The sequence below is a fragment of the Haliotis cracherodii genome, unplaced genomic scaffold, assembly GCF_022045235.1.
Source record: "Haliotis cracherodii isolate W230 unplaced genomic scaffold, xgHalCrac1.p SCAF_7, whole genome shotgun sequence".
In the NCBI taxonomy this organism is placed as follows: Eukaryota; Metazoa; Mollusca; class Gastropoda; order Lepetellida; family Haliotidae; genus Haliotis; species Haliotis cracherodii.
The window spans coordinates 55,945,695-55,967,992 of NW_027266330.1; the positions used below are offsets into that span (position 1 = coordinate 55,945,695).

The 22,298-nt window shown below is 39.8% G+C and overlaps 1 protein-coding gene across 1 annotated transcript in view; it reads right to left on the reverse strand.

The window, feature by feature from the left end:
- LOC139448233 (aminopeptidase NAALADL1-like) overlaps positions 1-22,298 on the reverse strand; it is a 56,566-nt gene that overhangs the window by 11,729 nt on the left and 22,539 nt on the right. The window contains exons 2-3 of the mRNA XM_071229751.1: positions 7,551-7,860; positions 2,570-2,692 (exon numbers count right to left, since the gene is read on the reverse strand). Of these exons, the coding sequence (XP_071085852.1) occupies positions 2,570-2,692; positions 7,551-7,860 (433 nt within the window). The remainder of the gene's footprint in view (positions 1-2,569; positions 2,693-7,550; positions 7,861-22,298) is intronic.

Sequence of the window (22,298 nt, forward strand, 5' to 3'; positions counted from 1 at the left end):
ACCGTAACTCCCATACCTTAACCTAGACTTCCGACAGTCATAGCACTAAGGTGATCATAACCCCCATACTTTAACATAGACTTACGACAGTCGTAGCTCCAAGCCTGTTTCATACAACACCACCCTGAACTTATCAATGCCTTCTCCCACGATCTACAGGTCTACAATCCAGCCACCACACGGCTGTTGTCACCTCCACACACTCCAAGATAACACAGCCGGTCCAATCTCCCTGATGACAGCTACCAGCCTACTTCTTACAATGTACTTCAGTGACTTCACTTCAGGAATATTGAGTCAGTGAGTTTGGTTTTACACCGTTCTTTGCCATCAAACTCACGCCTTTAGACTGACAAGTGGACTCCTTACCCACAGTTATGATACCCATAACGCACATAATTATCTAGAAATCACTTTTCTCCCGCTTCAAGTTCATCAGTGATATACCGTATTCAACATAATAAGCGCAGAGGGTGCTCCAAAAATTAGAAATAGGGGGCCCTTAATAGAATATTATTTTAGTGCTTCCTGAATGTATCTCGTAATCACTTTTCTACCGCTTCAGGTTCATCAGTAATATACCGTATTCAACATAATAACCACCGAGGGTGCTCTAAAAATTAGAAATAGGGGGGTTCTTATTAGAATATTATTTTAGTGAAAAACAACAGATTTGAAAGATCGTAAATTTCGTGGTTTATGCTGACAGCCTGTATGGTGTCTATACGACAGATATAATTTTCCAGAATTTAATTTCCCATAATTAAGGATGCATATAACACACCTATTATACACGGATAAATAAGTCTTGAGTACATTCATCAATCAGAAGGGGTGTCAATCGGGATTGTTTACCAGCCAATATATTAGCAAATATCGCCGTTGGCGCTTATTACGTCGAATACGGTAATGAATGAAAATACCAGAATGGGCTGCAATGCTGAGTTCACTCAAATCCTGTGTTATCCCTTGTGACAAACCTCTAAGACCACCAACACAATACAATCAAGTAGTCTGTCAAATGGTTAAAAACAATTTTACTTTTTGTTTTATACCAATAGGATTGTTGATGAATGTCAAAGTAAAACAAAATCATGTATAATTGACCTGTAAAGACACTTAACCTGCATGAAACTTTTTTATTTATAAACATCTACTCAAAAAATCCAGAATAAATTTGTCACAAATTTTATTGGTAAATAAACTACATCATATAACTTAAAAGACCAAAAAGTTCAAGACATCAGATAACCTCTACATTTCTTATATCAAACTGGTTATTTATTTCTCCAAACAAATCATGTCTTGACATGTTGTCTTCATTCAAGTGCTTCCATTCAGTCACATGATTACAGGACTTTTTTAGCCGTCCCAACAGATCATGTTAATGGTTTTCGACCTGACTGTTTGCTAGTGTGTGTATATCATATGTTCGCTATACTTGAAATGAACTGGGTCAGCGGTCCATAAAACCTCCTCGCTCCTACGTAACGACCCTCAACAAGTTCACATCCAGCCTACCTGTCTTGTAGCCTGTGACAAAGGACCTATTGCCATCCTGTAGCGTTTAACAAAGGAGCTATTGCAGACCTTGAGCATCTAACAAAGGACCTATTGCAGTTCAGGAGCACAAGTCGGGAAGCCAAGGCATTAAGGCGGGACACAGCATGTAACCTCTGTGTGTCGCTGTCTGATTACAACAATAATCACTGGTCTATTTACATGCTTTACATAAGACAGGCGGTTGATAGGTGTCTATCACCGAGATTTACACGCCACAGCTAATTGGTAGACGGTCAGCCCTGACAGGACTAAAGAGGGATGTATGAAAGAGATGTCTGTTCCTTAAAGGGACTCTTGTCTCGTCCAATTAGGACACGGCTGTGAGATTGACTTACAACAGACACTTAGAATCTGAGCTCAGTAATTGACTTTGGAGCAGCGCATATGTTTTTTTCAAAAATCAAAACATACAATGCAAATTGTTGTGTTTGAGTAAGAATAACCTTTGTTCAACAGTTTTTATCAAGTTGGTTTTAAATCAAGATATTATGTAGGGAAAATTACATGTAGCATGAAAAACAAACTACACAATAGGGCTGGGACGCGTAACTCGGGTACTCGGGTCGGGTGGGTACTGAGTAGGACCCGGGTACCCACAGAACTACCCGGACCCGTGGTTAGTCACGTGATATACTGTTTCCTGACAAAAAACTTCAGAGTATGCATGACCACATTGTTTTCTACTTGTATCTAAATACACTCTGCCAGGGCTTCTGTCAAACTTTTCCCAATCGGACATTTTGTACCTATCTCTTGCACCAACAGCGGGTAGCCGGGTAGGGTCAGGTAATAGGGGTGTGGGTACCCGGGTAGTAAATTTGGACTCGTCCCAAACCTACTACACATCTTATTTTACATAAACCATTTTCAACACAACATATTTTAGATAAACTGTTTTCTACACAACATATTTTAGATAAACTGTTTTCAACACAACTTATTTTACATAAACCATTTTCAACACAACATATTTTAGATAAACTGTTTTCTACACAACATATTTTACCTTTTCTGCAACTGATGTTACTCCTAATCGAAGGAGCAAAATTTGACCTGTGATGTTGATGCCTTGACCTTTGAAGGTCAACAAGTCAGACAGGCGGCCATAATGTCCGTAAAACACGCCACCCTGAAACAGATAATGTTGGTAAAGAACTCGCATACATGCAAATTGTCAAAGCTGTTCAGCTAAAACTGTGACAGAGTATATTTGGTTGAACACTTCTTTAAAACATTTTCTATTATTATCTCGGGGTCAGTGTTGGCAAAGAAACCACAGAAACGTACCCCAGGGAACATAAACATCCCTGTCTGTTTTCACAATGCATTAAGCCAGCTTGAGTTTGGCTTAACTCTGTCACGTGTGCACTATGCTGCAATTGTGTTGTTAACCTTGAAACCCCCAAATACTTCACCGCCATTAATATTGCCACGCTAGGATACATTTGTGAAAAAAGAAAATTACTTGGGTTACATTTCTGTAGTATCTATTCCCCAACAGCAATATGTCAGCTTCATGTAAGGGGAAAACTCCCAGTAAAGATTAACCACCTGTTGATACCAACTACACTCTTTAGATCCTGTAACAACTAAGGGAAGTGACTCTGCATTGAAAATTATAGTGCTTTTAGAACACTGGGGCATTGTTACAGAAATGTTACAGATACTTTGGGCTTAAGAAAAAGTTATCACCAACGGTTATTCGCCTTCTTTCAACACTGTACTAAGGTCCGACAATTTGATAATCTCGGGGGCGGGGACATTTGGTTCACGGCTTCAACACACACAATTATTGTTGACATGAGGAGACGATTATGTTGCTTTCTAATTTCAAAACACCTTTTTGACAGGACATCAAGCATTCAGGACTTTCTCTTTTACAGCATTTTCTATTTTTCTTTCGGATTGGCATCTTTCTAGTGTGAGTGAGTCAAGTTTTACACAGACTTGAACAGGATTTCAGTCACATCATGGCGTGTAGTTTTATTTCAAAGGAAAGCTGGACGGATGCATATCTTAGATGCTTATCACATTGGTGAAGACCCCTGAAGATTCCGGGGTAGAATAGGTCTTCAGCAACCCATACTTGCCGTAAAAGGCGACTATGCTTGTCGTAAAAGGCGACTAACAGGATCGGGTGGTCAGGCTCGCTGACTTGGTTGATACATGTCATCGATCCCAATTGCGTGGATCGATGCTCATGATATTAATCACTTGATTGTCTGGTCCAGACTCGATTATTTACAGACCGCCGTCATATAGCTGGAATATTGCTGAGTGCGGCGTTAAACAACAAACCAACCAACCAACATTGGTGAAAGAACAAACATGGTGCTGAATCATTATCAGGGCGTACACAGGATTCAAACCCATGGTCATAAGTTCCTGTCATGACAAAGGGACGCAACTCGGTACAGCAAATTGCAGCATATTTGGAGACAGGGACACTCATGACACAGCATATTTGAGGACACTTTTGTTTTCTGATTCTGATAAGATCAGTTCTGTGCGCAGTGTCAGGATTCAAACCCAGACCTTCCAAGACAGTTTATCCGCTAGGCCACCCTTTTCCTCCCAAACAGATATCAATGTAGACTAACATCTAGTCTCTTTAATGAACATATTTTACAGAAAAAACAGTCGTTAAATCATAGTTATAAAATATAATAAACAGGAGCCCAGAGACTTTCTTCATTTTCAGAAGCTGCAGTAGTCTAGACTTGCCAAACATTATAGACTTGCATGGGCTGTATTGGATATATTTGTTTCTGGGTCTGTATGACAGACTAATATCAATACACAAATATAGGCATCAGATGCTATGATTTTCAAACAACATCACTCGAGTAACTCATTGCACAATCCATACCGTGGCATTCAGCAGGAAGTTTGTGCCCAAGGCCATGGTAACCAAGGCAACCTGTAGACCTATTTCAACATTCCTGGAAGGCAGTCAGGAAACAATAATTGTTCATCGTTTTCAGTAGCAGACAATTCCATAGATTTGGTTAAGATGATTTTAATGTATCATATTTCTGAAGTTCATTATCAGCCCTGAAACTTAATACTTTCTTCCTAATCATTTGAAATAGGTTATATTTCAATCAGATCACTACACAAACAATTCTCTACGTCTCTTAGCTCACAATCATCGGCAATAAGTGAATGTCATCACAGCTTTCACAAGACTTCTCCTTGAAGGACACACAATACCCTCACCTACAAAATATTGATTTTTGCGAGAAATCACAAAATATTGTGTTGCCCAAGGGACTAGCCATTAATAATAGGACGGAGTGTGTGTTTGTGCATGTGCATGTGTCTGTGTATGTGTGATTGCACATATTTGGTGTGCATTTTTGTTTCTTTTCAGGCAATTTAGATCACATAGGTAACAATTTTATTTGTTTTAGTCAAACCAGAAGCCAACTATTTCTGTTTCAGCATTCCTGGAACAAACTTATGGTTTTTTTCAAATCCCAGATATACCGTTCCCCCTAAAAGCTAAGCAGACTTTCAGACAGCACTATTGAGGAAATGTTACAATTGGAACTATTTCAAATAATGTAAGCTAAGTGAGTATGGTTTTACGCAGCTTTTAGCAATATTCTCGCAATATCATGGCGGGGGACACCAGAAATGAGCTTCACACAAACATTTTTAAGACCATACTCCAGTGTTTCAGCATTATGTTTTAATGAAATTATGACTGTAATCATTACAAGTTTTAGAGTGAGTGAGTGAGTTGGGTTTAACACCGCTTTTAACAGTATTCCAGCTATATCACGGCGTATCAGCTTAATGTGGGAGGAAAGCCTGAAGTGATGCAGGTCTCAGACGTTTACAACTTCGGTGAAACCCACGAGCACAAGTATGGTGCTGACAAACCTAGAAACAAAATCGGGGCGAACCGGGATTCGAACCCACAATCATAGCTTTCTGCCATGCCCTAAGGACACAACTCTGCACAGCGAATCGCGGCGCCTTAGACGACTGGGCCATCCGTGCCCCCACAAGTTTTAGAGAAACAAATTATTGTAATTAACTTTAACCATGGTCACCAAATTCATGTCCTTTCAAACATTTTCAAATGTTAAGGGCTATTTCCAAGCAGATTCAAAACTAAGGCCTCCTTAGGGCCAGGCTCAAATTCAAGTCCTTTTCATGCCTGTGCGGGACTTTGTTCAAGATACTGATTTATTCAAATTTATACGGATCATTTCAAATGTAAACAGAATGTATTCAATAACATTGGACACAGCAGTTACAGTTTTGCACTTCTTTCCGAAATTCGCTTGTGATTAGACAGTCGATTATGGCTATTATTACTATGAGTCCCGGAGATGAGGTCACTTCCGTGAGTTCATGATCCGTATTTCAGATGAAATCCCTTTAGGCACACCAATGTGTTTCAGACATAGCTTGGTTAATACACGACAGGAAGCAAAAGAAATATATAAACTTATTTGGGCTGATTTGAGATTTATTTCCTATAAGAACTCTTCAAATAAAGTTTTAACATAAATACAAAATAAAAGGTAATAGAAATTTTAAAATAGCATTTTGATTTCTATATTTTGTTTTTTTACAAAATATAGGGTAGGTAGACAGTCCAAGAAACAAGAAATTACACATTCCTGCCTAGTAAGCCTCTTTTCTGGGCAGATACAGCTGGGATTCATCACGAAGGATTTAATCTCACCAGCACTGCACAGGTTACAGCATGGCTTTATTCTTCATGTTGTGCCTTGTCAACAGACTTGAATTGATTGTTTTCAGTAGGATATGCAATTATGCAAATTTATTCAATATCATTTCAGAAAGTAAACATAAATTGTTTTCAATTAAGCTCAGAGACATTTCAAAGACATGAACATGTCATGCCCAGTTTATGACCATATAGAAAGATTTCAACTTCAGGAATATATCTATTTTTAATCTTTTTTAAAAGGGAACGAAACATGACATTTACTACCCTGCTCTGTTTGAAGAGATTCGTGTTGAACAAAATTGAAATTGTAATATGACATCCTAAAAACAGACTCATCAGAGAAGTGTGTAACAAGAATTGGCCTCCACATGATAAACATGATAAACATGATAAACATGATAAACACACAGAATCACGCAAGTCTTTCTGTCTGCGAGTCCTGGGGACTTTCGACCCGTGAAGATTCCGGGATAGAATAGGTCTTCAACAACCCATGATTGCCGTAAAAGGCGACTATGCTTGTCGTAAAAGGCTACTAACAGGATCGGGTGGTCAGTTTCGCCGACTTGGTTGATAAATGTAATCGATCCCAATTGCGTGGATCGATGTTCATGATGTCAGTCACTGGATTGTCTGGTCCAGACTTGATTATTTACAGACCGCCGTCATTTATAGCTGGAATATTGCTGAGTGCGGCGTTAAACAACAGACCAACCTGGGGACTTTCAGTCATGGTTTTGGGTGTGCCGGCTATAAAAGTAGGGGTGCTAGAGTGACTACTCTACCACCAACAAAAACACAAGAAAGTATTGTGAAACCCATCTTCCTGAGGCAAGGGAGCTGGTTGTTGTATGGCTGTCAGTGTAAACATGAAGTCACACGTACTAAATAAAATTGTATATAGATCTCTGCTAATGGCCTTCCATCTTCCCGAGTCAAGGGAGTTTAATGACTATGAAAGTCCAGATTCCACCCTTTCTGAACCAGGCTGGAGTTATGGAGTTATATCTTGGCTGGTCTCATGACTCTACATGGTCTATGCATAGTTCACGGTTCATAGCGGTACATAAACTGCAGTGCAGATTTCGATTGATCACAGGATTTTCAAAGCATGTGTTCTGTCAGCTTTGTGTCTCTGTTGCTAAAAGCGGCGTAAAACCAAACTCACTCACTCTCTCTTATCCTTGGGCGATCCCCGACTTCATACACACCAGCTTTGCACGTATATATGGGGACATAACCCCACAGCACTAAACAAACTGCAAAAACAATTTACCTTAGCACTTCCTCCCAGCGTGTTTGACACAAACGGAAACCTCACGTAAGGTGCACTCCCACTGGAATTTTCCGTGTTTCTATCTTCAACCACAGGAGAGTTCTTCAAGGAAACACTATCTTTTACTTTCCCCTGGCTGTCAAACAGTTGCAGAAGGTTGGGTTTCTTGGGGTCGGGGTACGTGGTGATGATATTGTACTCCTGCACGTCCACATCGTCAAAATTGTACTCCTCAAACTCTTCCTCTATCGTCTGTTCTAACTTCTTCTCCAGCGGGCTGTGGGAGATGGGGTCGGTGCTGCCGAAGTCTCTGTGAACGGAAAGATATGTAATCATTAATCATTCATTATTTATCATCATTAATGGTTGGTTGGTTGGTTGGTTTGTTGTTAAACGCCGCACTCAGCAGTATTCCAGCTATATGACGGCGGTCTGTAAATAATCGAGTCTGGACCACACAATCCAGTGATTGATATCATGAGCATCGATCCACGCAATTGGGATCGATGACATGTATCAACCAAGTCAGCCAGCCTGACCACCCAATCCCGTTAGTCGCCTCTTACGACAAGCCTAGTCACCTTTTACGGCAAGCATGGGTTGCTGAAGACCAATTCTATCCCAAATCTTCACCGGTCTCATCATTAATGAATTCTATAGAAGTATAATTATTTATTTCATTTATTTTATTTATATAATTATAAATAATTTGTATTATTTATGTCTGACTATGTAACATGTCTTTGTTGATTTACTAAAAAGTAAATAAATAGAAAACATTAACTAAAAGTGTCTATATCAAAAAGTGATGTAACGGATTAGATATTCGGGGGGGTGGGATGGGAGAGGGATGGAGGGAGGGAGTAAACAAACTTCTGACTATTGGTAGAAAAAAAAAGAAAAATTCAGAAAAAATACATAGTAGCAAGATGATTGAACAAATTTATTTAGGCTTATAGTATTCATTAAAAAATTCATCTGGTTTTGCAGCTGTAGCTGAAAAATATCTTGTCTCCAATAAAATCCCTCCACACTCCCCCTACCCCCCAGGATATCGGTCCCTAACAAGTATGGCATTTTATTTATATTGTGCATATAAACAACAAATGGAAAAAATATTTTGACAACTTGATTTCAACTAGAAATAGGAAGCTGTAACAAATTGGTATCAAAAGAGTTATAAACATTTATATTTCTTGCCAGTACAATTAAGAATTGGACTAAACAAGCTAGGAAATATGGATAAATGTGTCAAAAGCTCAATTTCACTATCCTGTCCTCATTCTCAGGAATAGTTTGCAGAGTTGCCTGAACCCTCATATCAACATAAATATACCAAGGATACGTGATAGATGTTTTGTACAGACAGAATATTGTGTCGATGGCAGCTTTCAGACATTCAATGTTTAATGGAGGAGTCAAGTATTTATTATTTATTTTCATAATACATTTATGAAGTACATCAAGCATGCTATGGGACAATTATGTTTCTTGTAAAACCACAGGCAATTATTTATTCAATATTCTCTGGAGGAAGTTTCTTTCATTTTTTAAAATCACACACACATGCATGCAAATACCCACACACATTCATGCAGGCACTCACACACGGTCACACTAACACACATGACACCCCCCGAGAATGATGATAAGTCCATAAGCTTCCCGCTACATAAACTAGCCGCGACATTCTTGAAGAAGCAACCCATGCTTGCTGTAAATGGCGACTATGCTTGCTGTATAAGGCGACTATACTTGCTGTAAAAGGCGACTGTGCTTGCTGTAAGAGGTGACTAAAGGGATCGGGTGGTCAGACTCGCTGACTTGGCTGATGCATGTAATCGATCCCAATTGCGTGGACAGATGCTCATGATGTCACTCACTGGATTGTCTGGTCCAGACTCGATTATTTACAGACGGCCGTCACATAGCTAGAATATTGCTGAGTGCGGCGTTAAACAACAAACCAACCAGCTTGAAGAAACAGTATTACAATGTATCACCTCTTTACTACACAAATCCTTCATACTTTGTCCTTAGAATATCCCCATGCATACACACACACATTAATATTTAACACAGATCATCTTCGCATAAACTGAATTTAATCCTATGACAATCACAAACAATACACAACACACAAGTACCACCCCACGAATTAATGCTACAACAAATTTCATCAACACTTTCATGTTTCATCTAAGTCAAATTGACACAAAATAAACCGTGACCTCTGACGTCATTTTTACACCCTTCTTTGAAATGTTAGCAACTCAAACCGACGTAAGCCTTTGTTTGACATGCCGAGCACATTTCGTCTCACCCAGGCGCTAAACTTCACCATCTGGGGTATCATGTTGAGCGGTTCTACATACAGGTGCAATATTTGTTTAAAATCTTTACTGTCAATTGTGTTTACAAACGTATTCAACCTGTATCTGTTTATTCAACTTGTCCAGTTCTCCACGCGATATTTACACTCCCAAATTTGTAAGAACACAACATTCCTGGATTGCTATTGGTAGATCAGGCCTACTCTATGCCATTTCACTTCACTGTGTGTCGCCCGTTGTTGGATATGTCATGTATGACATCATTGTTATCTAAATCAGTGTGACATTTGCATACGCCAAACAGATATTTACTAGGTGTGAGTGTGGACTCCGGTTTCTAATCTAATTAGATGGCAGGTTACCGTAATTACTCTAAAGTCTCGCTGTTTCTTGTTCAGAATAACCACCTGTTACAAGTCCCAGAAACCCGTCTCAAAACCTTTGGTCAGAGATCTTTCCAGTTCTGTACTTCCTCACTATGGAGTGATGAGTGAGTGAGTATGGTTTTCACGGCGGGGGACACCAGAAATGGGCTTCACACATTGTACCCATGTCGGGAATCGAACCCGGGTCTTCGGCGTGACGAGCGAACGCTTTAACTACTAGGCTACCCGACCACTCCCCTCGCTATGGAACAAACTACCATCTGATCTTAAGCTGTCGCCATCGCTTTCATCCTTTAAGCCTCATCTGAAAATACACCTTTTCAGACAACACTAGCAACTCTACTCCCCCTTTCATTAGCATTATTTGCTAAAACTATGTAGCGCCATGAGTATTAACTTGCTGAATGGAATCTGGCGCAGTATTAATGGACTTGTTATTATTATTATTTATTAATGCCACACTCAGCAATATTCCAACAATATGACGGTGGCTATATAATCGAGTCTGGAACAGACAATCCAGTGATTGATATCATGAGCATCGATCCACGCAACTGGGATACGATGACACGCAAGTCCCGAAGCATGACACCCGCATCCATTGGGTTGCCTTTTACAACCGGCATAGGTTGCTGGGGACCAATTCTATCCCAGAGTACCCCTGGGCTATAGCAATTAAAAGAGTTAGGAGCAAAGGATGTTCAATGCATATTGAAAGCAAGTATGAACTAGTTTTGTACTTTTGGAGCGATTACGGTAAATGATTTAGATTTGTCAAGATGAAAGCCAGCTACTGAAATGAGAATTGACAGCAAACCCCAATAACAGTGATAGACTAGCGCCATCTCCTTTTTCAACACACATCTACATTAATTACAGGATATTAGAGCTAAATATAAAAGGAAGAACTAAGCACTAGCACTTACTATTAAACAAATGTATAAGAATTTAACCTGAAAAAATTGAGGACATCAGCACTAGTATGACTCATTCTGACATCAATCATGACAACGTTTGTCTCAGTGAGCTAGACAGTAAGACCTGATCAATCATCTAGGACACAAATATTTATAGAAGATGAGGAGGCTCTGTATCTTGTCTCCGACCAGGATTAATTCTTCATAATTCATGTGACATTTCACTCTGTGGGTGGACTGGCAGGAGAGACAGCAACAAACGGCACCAGACTGAAGGGACCAACTTTAAGATGCCGCCAGGATGTGCTGGGCCAAAAATATCTTTTGAAATGCGGTCTTGAGAAAACTTATACTCCATCTCTAGTCACTAATTAACATTTTAGTTTTATTTTCATTACTGTAAGAGTGAGTGAGTATGGTTTTACACCGCTTTTAGCAATATCACGGCGGGGGACACCAGAAATGGGCTTCACACGTCTGAGTGATGAGCGAACATTACGGTAAGAACCTCTCAACATGAGAATTGTATTTTTTTTTATATTTGGGAGTGAATGTTGTTTTGTGCCTCAGCGAGTGAGCACTATTACAGAATACATCTGTGGCCTGTTGGTAGTCAAGTCTGGGCCCACCGTCATATGGCTGGAATATTGCTGCATGCGGTGTTAAACAACAAACAATATTTCTCCCTCTTTCTCAATATTTCTCCATGTTTCTCAATATTCCTCAGTATTTTTCAATATTTCTTATTATTTGTCACTATTTCTCTATGCTTCGTACCCCAACATTGCTCGAAACGCTACAAAAATAAAAATTGTACGTATCATCAAAATATTGAGGAGTAACCCTGCATTTTCGATTAGCAAATCAGCAACTTATTTTGAAATTATAAACGGGCATTCCGTCAACCTTGCTGAACTCCACGATGACAGTTACATCACGATCATTTGCCATCACACTTTCTTGTGGAAGTTTGCAGGGACTAGATAAATAGAGTTTTTAAATATTTAACTTAAATACTCACATGTGTAAAAACTAGTGGGTAACAGAAATTTGAATACCCAGATAGAATTACTGATACCAAATGATTTTAAAATGCATGGGTAAAATACCCACAACACCAAAAGCTTATCTGGAGCTCTGTATCAGTCCCAAATTCTTATCCCTCTTAAAAATTTTTTGTAAAAAGACAGTATTTGGGCATTTTTATCCTTCTCAGGCGATAAACTTGTCAACAGTGATGAAATCATGGGCCAGTCGTTCAGTCAGCTAACATTACAAAACTGACCCTTCCAAATGTGGCATGTCCTAAAGCAACAATGCTAATAGCACTTCGACAAGCTATCACATCCGGCACTGGGTGGCCACATTGTCACAAACTCACACCGTGCATACACACACGAGACCATCATAACAGTCAGTTCACACGCTGCTGTATTGATAAGCCAATGAATTCAGGACCGCAGACGAATAAACAAATACTCCGACACATGCGCCAGCATACTTCAACCAGTCCGGCGCATGAGGAGCCATTCGACTGGAGAGTTACTTTATCCGATTCATTTCCAATTGACAATGAAACACCGATCGTTTTGATTGCTGTAGAGGTGAAGGGTCGTGTTGAACCTGTGTATGACCCTTGACCTTCTGTCCAATTACCTGGGCATATAGATTCCTTAACATGGGAATGATTATATCATGAATAGTGCTATGTTTACGTCATGAATGTTAGTGCTGATATTTTTATGTCAGGAATATTAGTGCTAATGTTTACGAATGTTTTCACAGCAATTTCTTAATAACTTATATTCACACCTAATATTAATCAAAGTAAGTGAATTTATGGTATCAACTTCTTTATAATAATTTTTCGTAATAAAGAAGTTGACATCCATAAATACTCTTCCTTATGTGTATCACTTCTAAATGCCTTCCTTTCAAAGACTTAACATGTATGTGACTTCCCTTTTCTTTCACATTAGACCAGTGAAGATTCGGGGGAGAATAGGTCTTCAGCAACCCATGCTTGCCGTAAAAAGTGACTATGCTTGTCGTAAAAGGCGACTAACGGGATCGGGTAGTCAGGCTCGCTGACTTGGTTGATGCATGTCATCGATCCCAAATGCGTGGACTGATGCTTATGATATCAATCACTGGATTGTGGTCCAGACTCGATTATTTACAGACCGCCCTCATATAGCTGGAATATTGCTGAGTGCGGCGTTAAACAAAAAAACAACTACCAAAACAACCTTTTACATTATGAAAAGATTTCATTTGATATTTTTCGAATGTGTATTTATCAAAAATGTTTGAAATCCATTAATGTTCATTGGCATGGCACATGCTGCATACTTTGAAATTACAATCTTTACGAAAACGAACAAAGAGCAAAATTTTAACTGAATTCGACCATTGTGTATTGACAGAATTAAGCCATCTGTGAAGATAAAAATACTCCACGAGGATGTCCCTTTTCTAAACGACTCTAGACTACAATTATCAGGAAAAAGCAACACTCTAACACAACTTGAGCATAGTGAAAGCCGAACGGTTTTCAAGTTTATAAAGCCATTTCCCGACTACCCAGAGCAGAGTGTGTTATTACATCAAACAACCATGCAGTGATAATGTTCACATAAAGCATTCAACAGACCATGGGCGGGCTGACATGAATCGAACGTCAAATATGCCTGCCTGCTTTTGACAAGCTTCGATAAAACTGAATAGATTTTAATAAAGGCCTCTAGGTTTAACGTCTGTCGTTGAACAACCTTGAATGTCGTTTTTCATCTGAACAACATGTCCTGTCAGTGTCTTGTGGTATCTGTTCTGTCCCCAAGTTGCCGTCAGTGTCGTTATTCTCATACTTCTCGTGTGTAACTCATGGTAAATGAATTAAGTCGTGCATACATCATGTAGGTGTCTGATAAAATTGTGATAATAATCCTATGCTCTCCGAAGTCTGTTTTATCGTCTTCATTATCATGTCGAGTTGAGTCGTTGAGTCGCCGAGCCAGAAGATGGTTTATGGATAGAGAACCAGCTTGTAGTCTGTGCCGAAAACGTTTGAGACAACGAGCACAAACACAGCTCTAAACATCATTTTCAGAAGATTACAGCGTTATTATGTGGTCTAGTATTATCAGCTGAACTGGACAAAACAGACGATTACTAGATTCGGCCTTCAGACTTGTCACTAAAGTCACAGACAGCTTGTTTAATCATCTAGACATCCTTTGATGGTGTTCATCATTTACAACAAGTAAAAATATCTTCATAGCCCAGGACATCTTTGGTTAATTTTACTGGTGAATTAGCATTAACATGCTTAATGTTTGTTAATACTACAGTTATAACGAGTGAGTGAGTGAGTGAGTGAGTTGGGTTTAACACCGCTTTTAACAATATTCCAGTTATATCACGGCGTGTCAGCTTAATGTGGGAGGAAAGCCCCAAGTGATGCAGGTCTCAGACGTTTACCACTTCGGTGAAACCCACGACCACGGGTATGGTGCTGACAAACCTAGAAACATAATTGGGGCGAACCGGGATTCGAACCCACAATCACAGGTTTCTGGCGTGCCCAAGGGACGCAACTCTGCACAGCGAATCGCGGCGCCTTAGACGACTGGGCCACCCATGCCCCCACAGTTATAACGAACTCAAAGGGAACACTAATTTTAGTTCGTTATAACCATAGTTTGTTATAACCATATACGCACCATATATACAGCAAATGGATGGGTAAAAAAAACAGTCCTTTATATCCGTCAGTTCGTATAAGCGTGTTCGTTATAAACGTGGTTCGCTGTAATTCAAATTCCATGTTTGATTGAAGATGTGATTATTTTGAACACGTTATCATTTTCATTTTCATTATTTGTTTGGAGGCTGGGGTAACATCAACCTCTGATAATCCATTATAATATTAGGTTTGCAGGTAATTGACAACAGAATCAATAAAACCGGGAAAGACATCATAATGAGGCTATATCACAGAGTGATATGAATGTCAATACTCTCGACAGCTGTGAAGAATGTAAATATCCATTTAAAGTCCTACACATCAATATTTTCTCCAAACAGGGGCTGTAGGGTAGTCTAGTGGTTAAAGTGTTTGCTCATCAAGCCAAAGGTCAAGGTTTGATTCCCTACATAAGTACAATTTGTGAACCCAAATCCTGGTTTCATCTTCTGTTGGGGGACTGACATATGCTGAGAGGTACTTGCACAAAGTGTCTGTCATCTTCCTGAGGCAAGGGAATTAACTGACTTTATAAGTCCAGTTTCCAGACTTGATGAACTAGGCTGGAATTGTTGAGTTATATTTTGGTTGGACTAACGAGTCTATGCATAGGTCAAACAAAATTGCATAACAAAATCGACATTCGGTTCATGCAGATTTCTGTCGATTGCAGGATTTGCAAAATATGTGCACTGCGAACTAGACATCAAAAGATATTTTCATGTTTTTAATCAAGGTGCTCACTTGATTTCATGCACTTTGTGATGTAAGACTCATTTTATCACAATATAGATCTTGATTACCTATCAGATCATCTTGACTGGGCGCCACCATTTTGTTTGAAGCAAATGCAAGTGATATGAGAGGTGGAATCTGATTGGTCAATAGGAGGGACATAAAGGGACAAAACTCATAATAGCCATGGTGGCGCTATGATCGAGTCCAGGAATTCCAGCCTCATTCAGCAAGGGTGGAGACTGGATGGAAAGTTGAGTGACCGTAGGTCTTGCAGTGGTTTACAACATCTTTCAAGACTATTATAACATGTTTTGGAGAAAATATTTATCAAACAAACGTATGTATATTTCATCTCAACACTGATGAATGGGCAGTGTGTCTGGCCAGAAGAGGTCCCGAAGTCCTCAATCGTGTTGAAATCAGTGACAAAACGAGGATCAGATGGCTTATTGTGTGTCATCACCGACGCAGTGAATTGTTCATCATGCTAAGGGGGGCACGGGTGGCCCAGTCGTCTAAGGCGCCGCGATTCGCTGTGCAGAGTTGCGTCCCCTGGACACGTCAGAAACCTATGATTGTGGGCTCGAATCCCGGTTCGCCCCGATTATGTTTCTAGGTTTGTCAGCACCATACCCGTGCTTGTGGGTTTCACCGAAGTGGTAAACGTCTAAGACCTGCGTCACTTCGGGCTTTCCTCCCACATTAAGCTGACACCCCGTGATATAACTGGAATAATGTTAAAAGCGGCGTTAAACCCAACTCACTCACTCATCACACTAAACACGCCTACCACTGTCGCCATGGCAGCTGACATACAAACATGCCATCTATCATCCCAGAACACAAACACTTCAATCATGAAATAATCATGTTGAAAGGGTTGTCTTAATATCTCCTGGGCAGGTGAAACGTTGAATTCCAATAACCGGGAAACCAATAACAAATAGGGTTGTCATCTGTTCCGGACTCGTAAACTTTCTGGGCTCGGATTATCAGCCCATGAGTTTAAATAACCTGTTCCACCTGGACCTTTCTGGTTCCAAGCTAGATACTTGATATGTGCGCAAAAATAACTTTTATTGCTTAGCACGACATAATATCTTCAGGTGGGGTGTATATTTCACTTATCTGTAGGTCTTGGTAACTTTGTGTCTTTAATCCTGAGTGAGTGAGTGAGTGAGTGAGTGAGTGAGTGAGTGAGTGAGTGAGTGATGACCATATCACCTGCATATATGCCAGTTAGTTAGTCAGTCAGTGAGTGAGTGAGTGAGTGAGTGAGTGAGTGAGTGAGTGAGTGAGTGAGTGAGTGAGTGAGTGAGGACTGACCAATAATATGCAAAATTAATGAAAGGAGTTGACAAAAAATTAATTACAGAAAATGCTAATAATAACTGAGAACAAATAAAAAAAAATTAAAAGGGAAAGTGAAAATATTACAGAGCAAGTACAATATAATATCCACTTGCCCTGCAGGACAAGTTTGTTTTAAGAAACTTTTGATCCGGCTACAGGACTAGCTTGAATATTGAAGGCTGGATTGCGCCAAACGTCTACTGCCTGAATCTGGACAACTGACATGGACCCAGCAACCAGGCAGTGGTCATGTGAGTGGCAAGCTCTACTCTGTCCCCTACCCTGACATGTTTACAGCCCCCTGTCTCACCGGGCCATCAACACAGTGAAATACAAGGCTGTAGATGCTCCATTGCTTCACTATAACACTCAAACCCTCTCAGTAATAAAACCATAAAGATAGGGCGTAATCAATTGGTCCGATCCTGACCTGCATCTGTCATATAACATGCTTACAAGCCAGCTAACATGGCTAATATGTCCTTATCACTTGAATATATGTTTATGAATTGTATGAGCAGATAAGTGAAATTTCACATGGGCTTGGTATGCTCCATTTCAAATATATTTTCGGAAACATTAAAAAAATATTTTAGATTGCTTTTTGCTCCCTGACACCTCAAAAACAATTGTGGGTGATAGCGGTTCAGATTAGTAAAAAGTTACTTGCAATGTTTTATTTGTGTCCGGGGTTTCTCTAGGCCTGCTGGTGGCACAGGTGGCCAAGTCGTCAAGGCGCCGGAATTCATTGGTTGTGTCCCTTGGGCATGCCAGAAACCTATGATTGTGGGTTCGAATCCCGGTTCGCCCCGATTATGTTTCTAGTTTGTCAGCACCATACCCGTGCTCTTGGGTTTCACCGAAGTGGTCAATGTATCACTTTGGGCTTTCCTCCCACATTAAGCTGACACGCTGTGATATAACTGGAACACTGTTAAAAACGGTGTTAAACCCAACTCACTCACTCACTCACTCACTCACTCACTCACTCTAGGCCTGCTCGGAGGCTGATATTTGGTTACATGTCAGCAGTCAATGTCCCTACACATTCCTAATTCATGTGACCAATATGATGGCTTGGTCCAGCAGACTTTTAGATCCCTGATGACAGGACCAATGAAGAAAATGAGGCTTTAATGCATAATTTGCATTATTGCATTCAGTGCAAATCCAAAATGTCTTTGAAATTAAGAAAATAGGAACTTTGATCAATCCCAATTTTGAACAAAATAGTTTCCCAATTCACTGGCCAAGGGCACTTAGTTCCGAATCCTAGATAACTACTGGTTGGTTGGTTTGATTTTTAACGATTCACTCAGCAATATTCCAGCTATATGACAGATGTGTGTAAATAATCGAGTCTGGACCAGACAATCCATTGATTGACATCATGAGCATCGATCCACGCAATTGGGATTGATGACATGCATCAACCAAGTCAGCGAGCCTGACCACCCGATCCCGTTAGTCACCTCTTACGACAAGCATAGTCACCTTTTACGGCAATCATGGGTTGCTGAAGACCTATTCTACCCCGGATCTTCACGGGTCAGATAACTACTGAAAACAGGACCTATTAAGAGGAAGAGACTTCCATGCTTAGTTTTAAATACATGCATGGCATGCAAAGTTAAAATACAAAATACCTCTGAAATTCAGAAAATAAGAACTTTAACAAATACCCAAATTTAAAAAAAATAATAATCATTCAAATTTGTCAAGGGCAAATATTTTTTAATCCTAATTAAATCCCCAAGAGTTTAATCCTATGAATATGGCAATAAATATACTGTCAATAGTTTCTTATCTCTGCGCTTAGTAATCAGAATCCATCAAAGAGTTTGATGTTCTTGAGGATCAACACCATCAACGCTATGCCCCGCAGAAGATCTTTAACAAAAACAGATCTGAAGATCTTCAATTAGCATATATACACAAACATTTCCAGAAGACCTATCAGTAGTCAAAGGCTAGAGATTAAAGCTGATACCAATCTTTTATCTCCTGTGAACAAGTTCTTTATCGGCCAAAGAACTGCCTCAAGGAAAATGGTTACGCATGGCCTTTGACCTGTGCAAAATATTTAATGACCTTTGCATTGGACCTCAATATACGTGTTCTTTGACCTGTGAATACATTAAGATTTGACATTCTGATAACAGCTTAAGATGTCATAAGAAAGGATTAGTGATAGAGAGGCAGGGGGGGGGAGGGTTGCGTTAGAAGGGGTGCGGGTTGAAGGATTTGAAAGCTATTGTATTTTTGTTTTTGTGCAAGTATTGTTAATCAGAATTAATTTTGGTCAGAAAATAGTAAAAACTTGAATTTTGGTCAGATAATAGTAAAAACTTGAATTTTGGTCAGAAAATAGTAAAAACTTGTATTTTGGTCAGAAAATAGTAAAAGCTTGAATTTTGGTCCGAAAATAGTAAAAACATGAATTTTGGTCAGAAAATAGTAAAAACTTGAATTTTGGTCAGAAAATAGTAAAAACAACAACATGTTCGTATATAGTACTCATATAAATCAGTTCAATGACAAAATATAAAATCCAAAAAATTGAACATTAGATAGGCTCTGGTAATTAATTATGGGGAAGGGGGGTGTCCTGAAAACCTGTTACATGTAGTGTGTGTGTGTGTGTGTGTGTGTGTGTGTGTGGGGGGGGGGGGGGGGGGGGGGCAACATGTAAGCTACATACGATAGTCCTAAAAACATCTGACCAGTCCCTAAGTCTTCGCATTTAGCTCAAAGAATCAACCAAATGTGAGCATACAGCAGGCAGTAAAGTAGAATGTGACATTTGTCCACTTGATCGTGGAAATAAAAACAAGTTGTCTCCTCAAACAGGCGTGCTGGTATATCTTCCTGTCTCCATACGTAGTGGAGCACCTCCACATCTGAATCACAATAGGGCATTAAATACTGTTCACTGCCCATTGTAACTTGTCTAACTGTTATGAAACAACTTACTGAAATGTCTAAGTTAGTTTATTTCACTATTGAGTAAGATTCATATGACCACATATCCAAGCACTAGGTCACAGTCAGTTCTAGTAGGACAGGATTATCCCAGTGAAAAGTATGTGAAAGAAATCTACCCAGGTCAGGTGAAATGGGGTTCCAGAATATTGCACTTTTATAGTGGCGTGGCATGCATGCACATGTGTCACAGTGTATTAGTGTGTGTGTGTGTGCACGTGCGTGGGCGTACTAGTCCAGACTTGGGCCTAGGTCTTATTGTGCTAGCCCACTGTGAGACCATGCACACTTTAACATGGCTACCACACACACACACAGAAATCTACTCAGTAGTGTTCCATACAATTGAAAGAATCTATTTTTGACAACATTTAATTAAATAAAGACAAATATTCAAGAATAAATGGTCTCTCCAAACATCCTTTCTCAAGCTTCAACAAATTGAAACTCTTATCCAATCAACATCCTGACATCCAAAATGGCCACCCTCAACAATACCCCAAAACAATTGTTCCTGTAAATCACAAGTGTCACATCTCGATAGTCCACCACCCCCATTACACTGACCCCTTGAGTTGGACAATACTGACCCCTAATACCGGACACAGCCCTTGACCACAATGATTAAAGACCACCTGTTAGGGCCCCGAGGTCCACACTAGCAGACGTCAAACCTCCATCAAAGAACACTGAGCACCTCAACAGAAGCAGACGCGGAAACTCCCTGGGAGAAGCCCTGAGGCAGACGCAGCTTCAGGGCACAGACATTCTCTGGATGAACTTTGACTCATCTTGCCCAATAAAGGATGAATGTCAGGGATCAACGTGCCATGTAATTATGAGAGATTGAATGGTTCTTCCTCAGTCAGAAGGTGTGAATGCTGGGAGGGCGTTTGTGTCCAAGACGTTCCTGTGGGTAATGTAGCATGTCAGGATTTGAAACGGTGATTTTGAGGTTTTCAACACATATTGAGCATGGTGAAATTGACCAGGGCGGGTATTGGGGAAATGAACTTGTTTTCAAGAGGGAATGAGTGTGGTGACTTGGAACAAGTTAGAGGGGGTGGAATATGAACTGAAGTTCATTTTAGAAGCTGACATTCAACACTGAGTGAGTGAGTTGGGTTTAACGCCGCTTTTAACAGTATTCCAGTTATTTCCAGCATGTCAGTTTACTGTGGGAGGAAATTTAAAAGCCCGAAGTGATGCAGGTCTCAGACGTTTACCACTTCGGTGAAACCCACGAGCACGGGTATGGTGCTGACCAACATAGAAACATAATCGGGGTGAATCAGGATTCGAACCCACAATCATAGGTTTCTGGTGTGCCAAAGGGACACGCAACTCTATGAATCGCGGCACCTTAGACAACTTGGCCACCTGTATATATTTATGACATAGCAACATTTCTTCACACAGTTTGTGAGGAAATACTTCTCAAGGAAGTAGTGACAAGGATTGACATATGTCTCTCGGGGGGGAGCACTGCACAAAGTTTCCTGGTATTTTTTGATTCAGACACAAGACAACCTGTAGAAGAAGAAGGCACAGCACCAGGTATGCACTTACGTGTTGTATTGTGTCACATGACAACATCGCATTGCACAAAATATGTCTGTACCTTAGCAAAACAAAAATGTGTATAAATGCAGTAGCTGTGTCATGTATCAAGTATTAATAGCATATTTCTGAACACCAGACAATATCTACTCGAGAGGGAGTAATCTATCCCTGCATGTTTCTAATGCAACTTCAGTTAAACCCTCTTGATAAACTTGAAGTCACCTTCTGACATAATACAGCGAACATACACACACTGTTTCTGCTCAATTAACAATACACAATCATCTATAGAACACGTGGAACAGTGAGATCTATCTTGGATACCAAACTACGTGACCCTGCCAGACAAACTGGGAAAAAAAGTTTTTGTTTTTAAAAAATTAATAATATTGCATGGTTGCTGTATAAAGGGTTCCACACTAAATCCTTAATTTTAAACTTATGTCATAGAAACTGATTTACGACACCCATTGTCTGAAGAACATTTAATTGCAAAGGCTCATTACCCTGGAGCCATGACATCTATATGCCTTGAAACATTTAATTGCTGTTATTTATAAGATCCTAATCCTATTTGTTAATCCCCATTTTGGTGTACATCGACCGTCTGCCATCCTGAATGAGATGTGCAAGTATGTCACTGATGATTTACTGTTTACATTTATATTTATTACTTACTAAATGTCAGATGACCTTGGCCATATAAGCCTTGGTCCAGAAAGAAGGAAGAA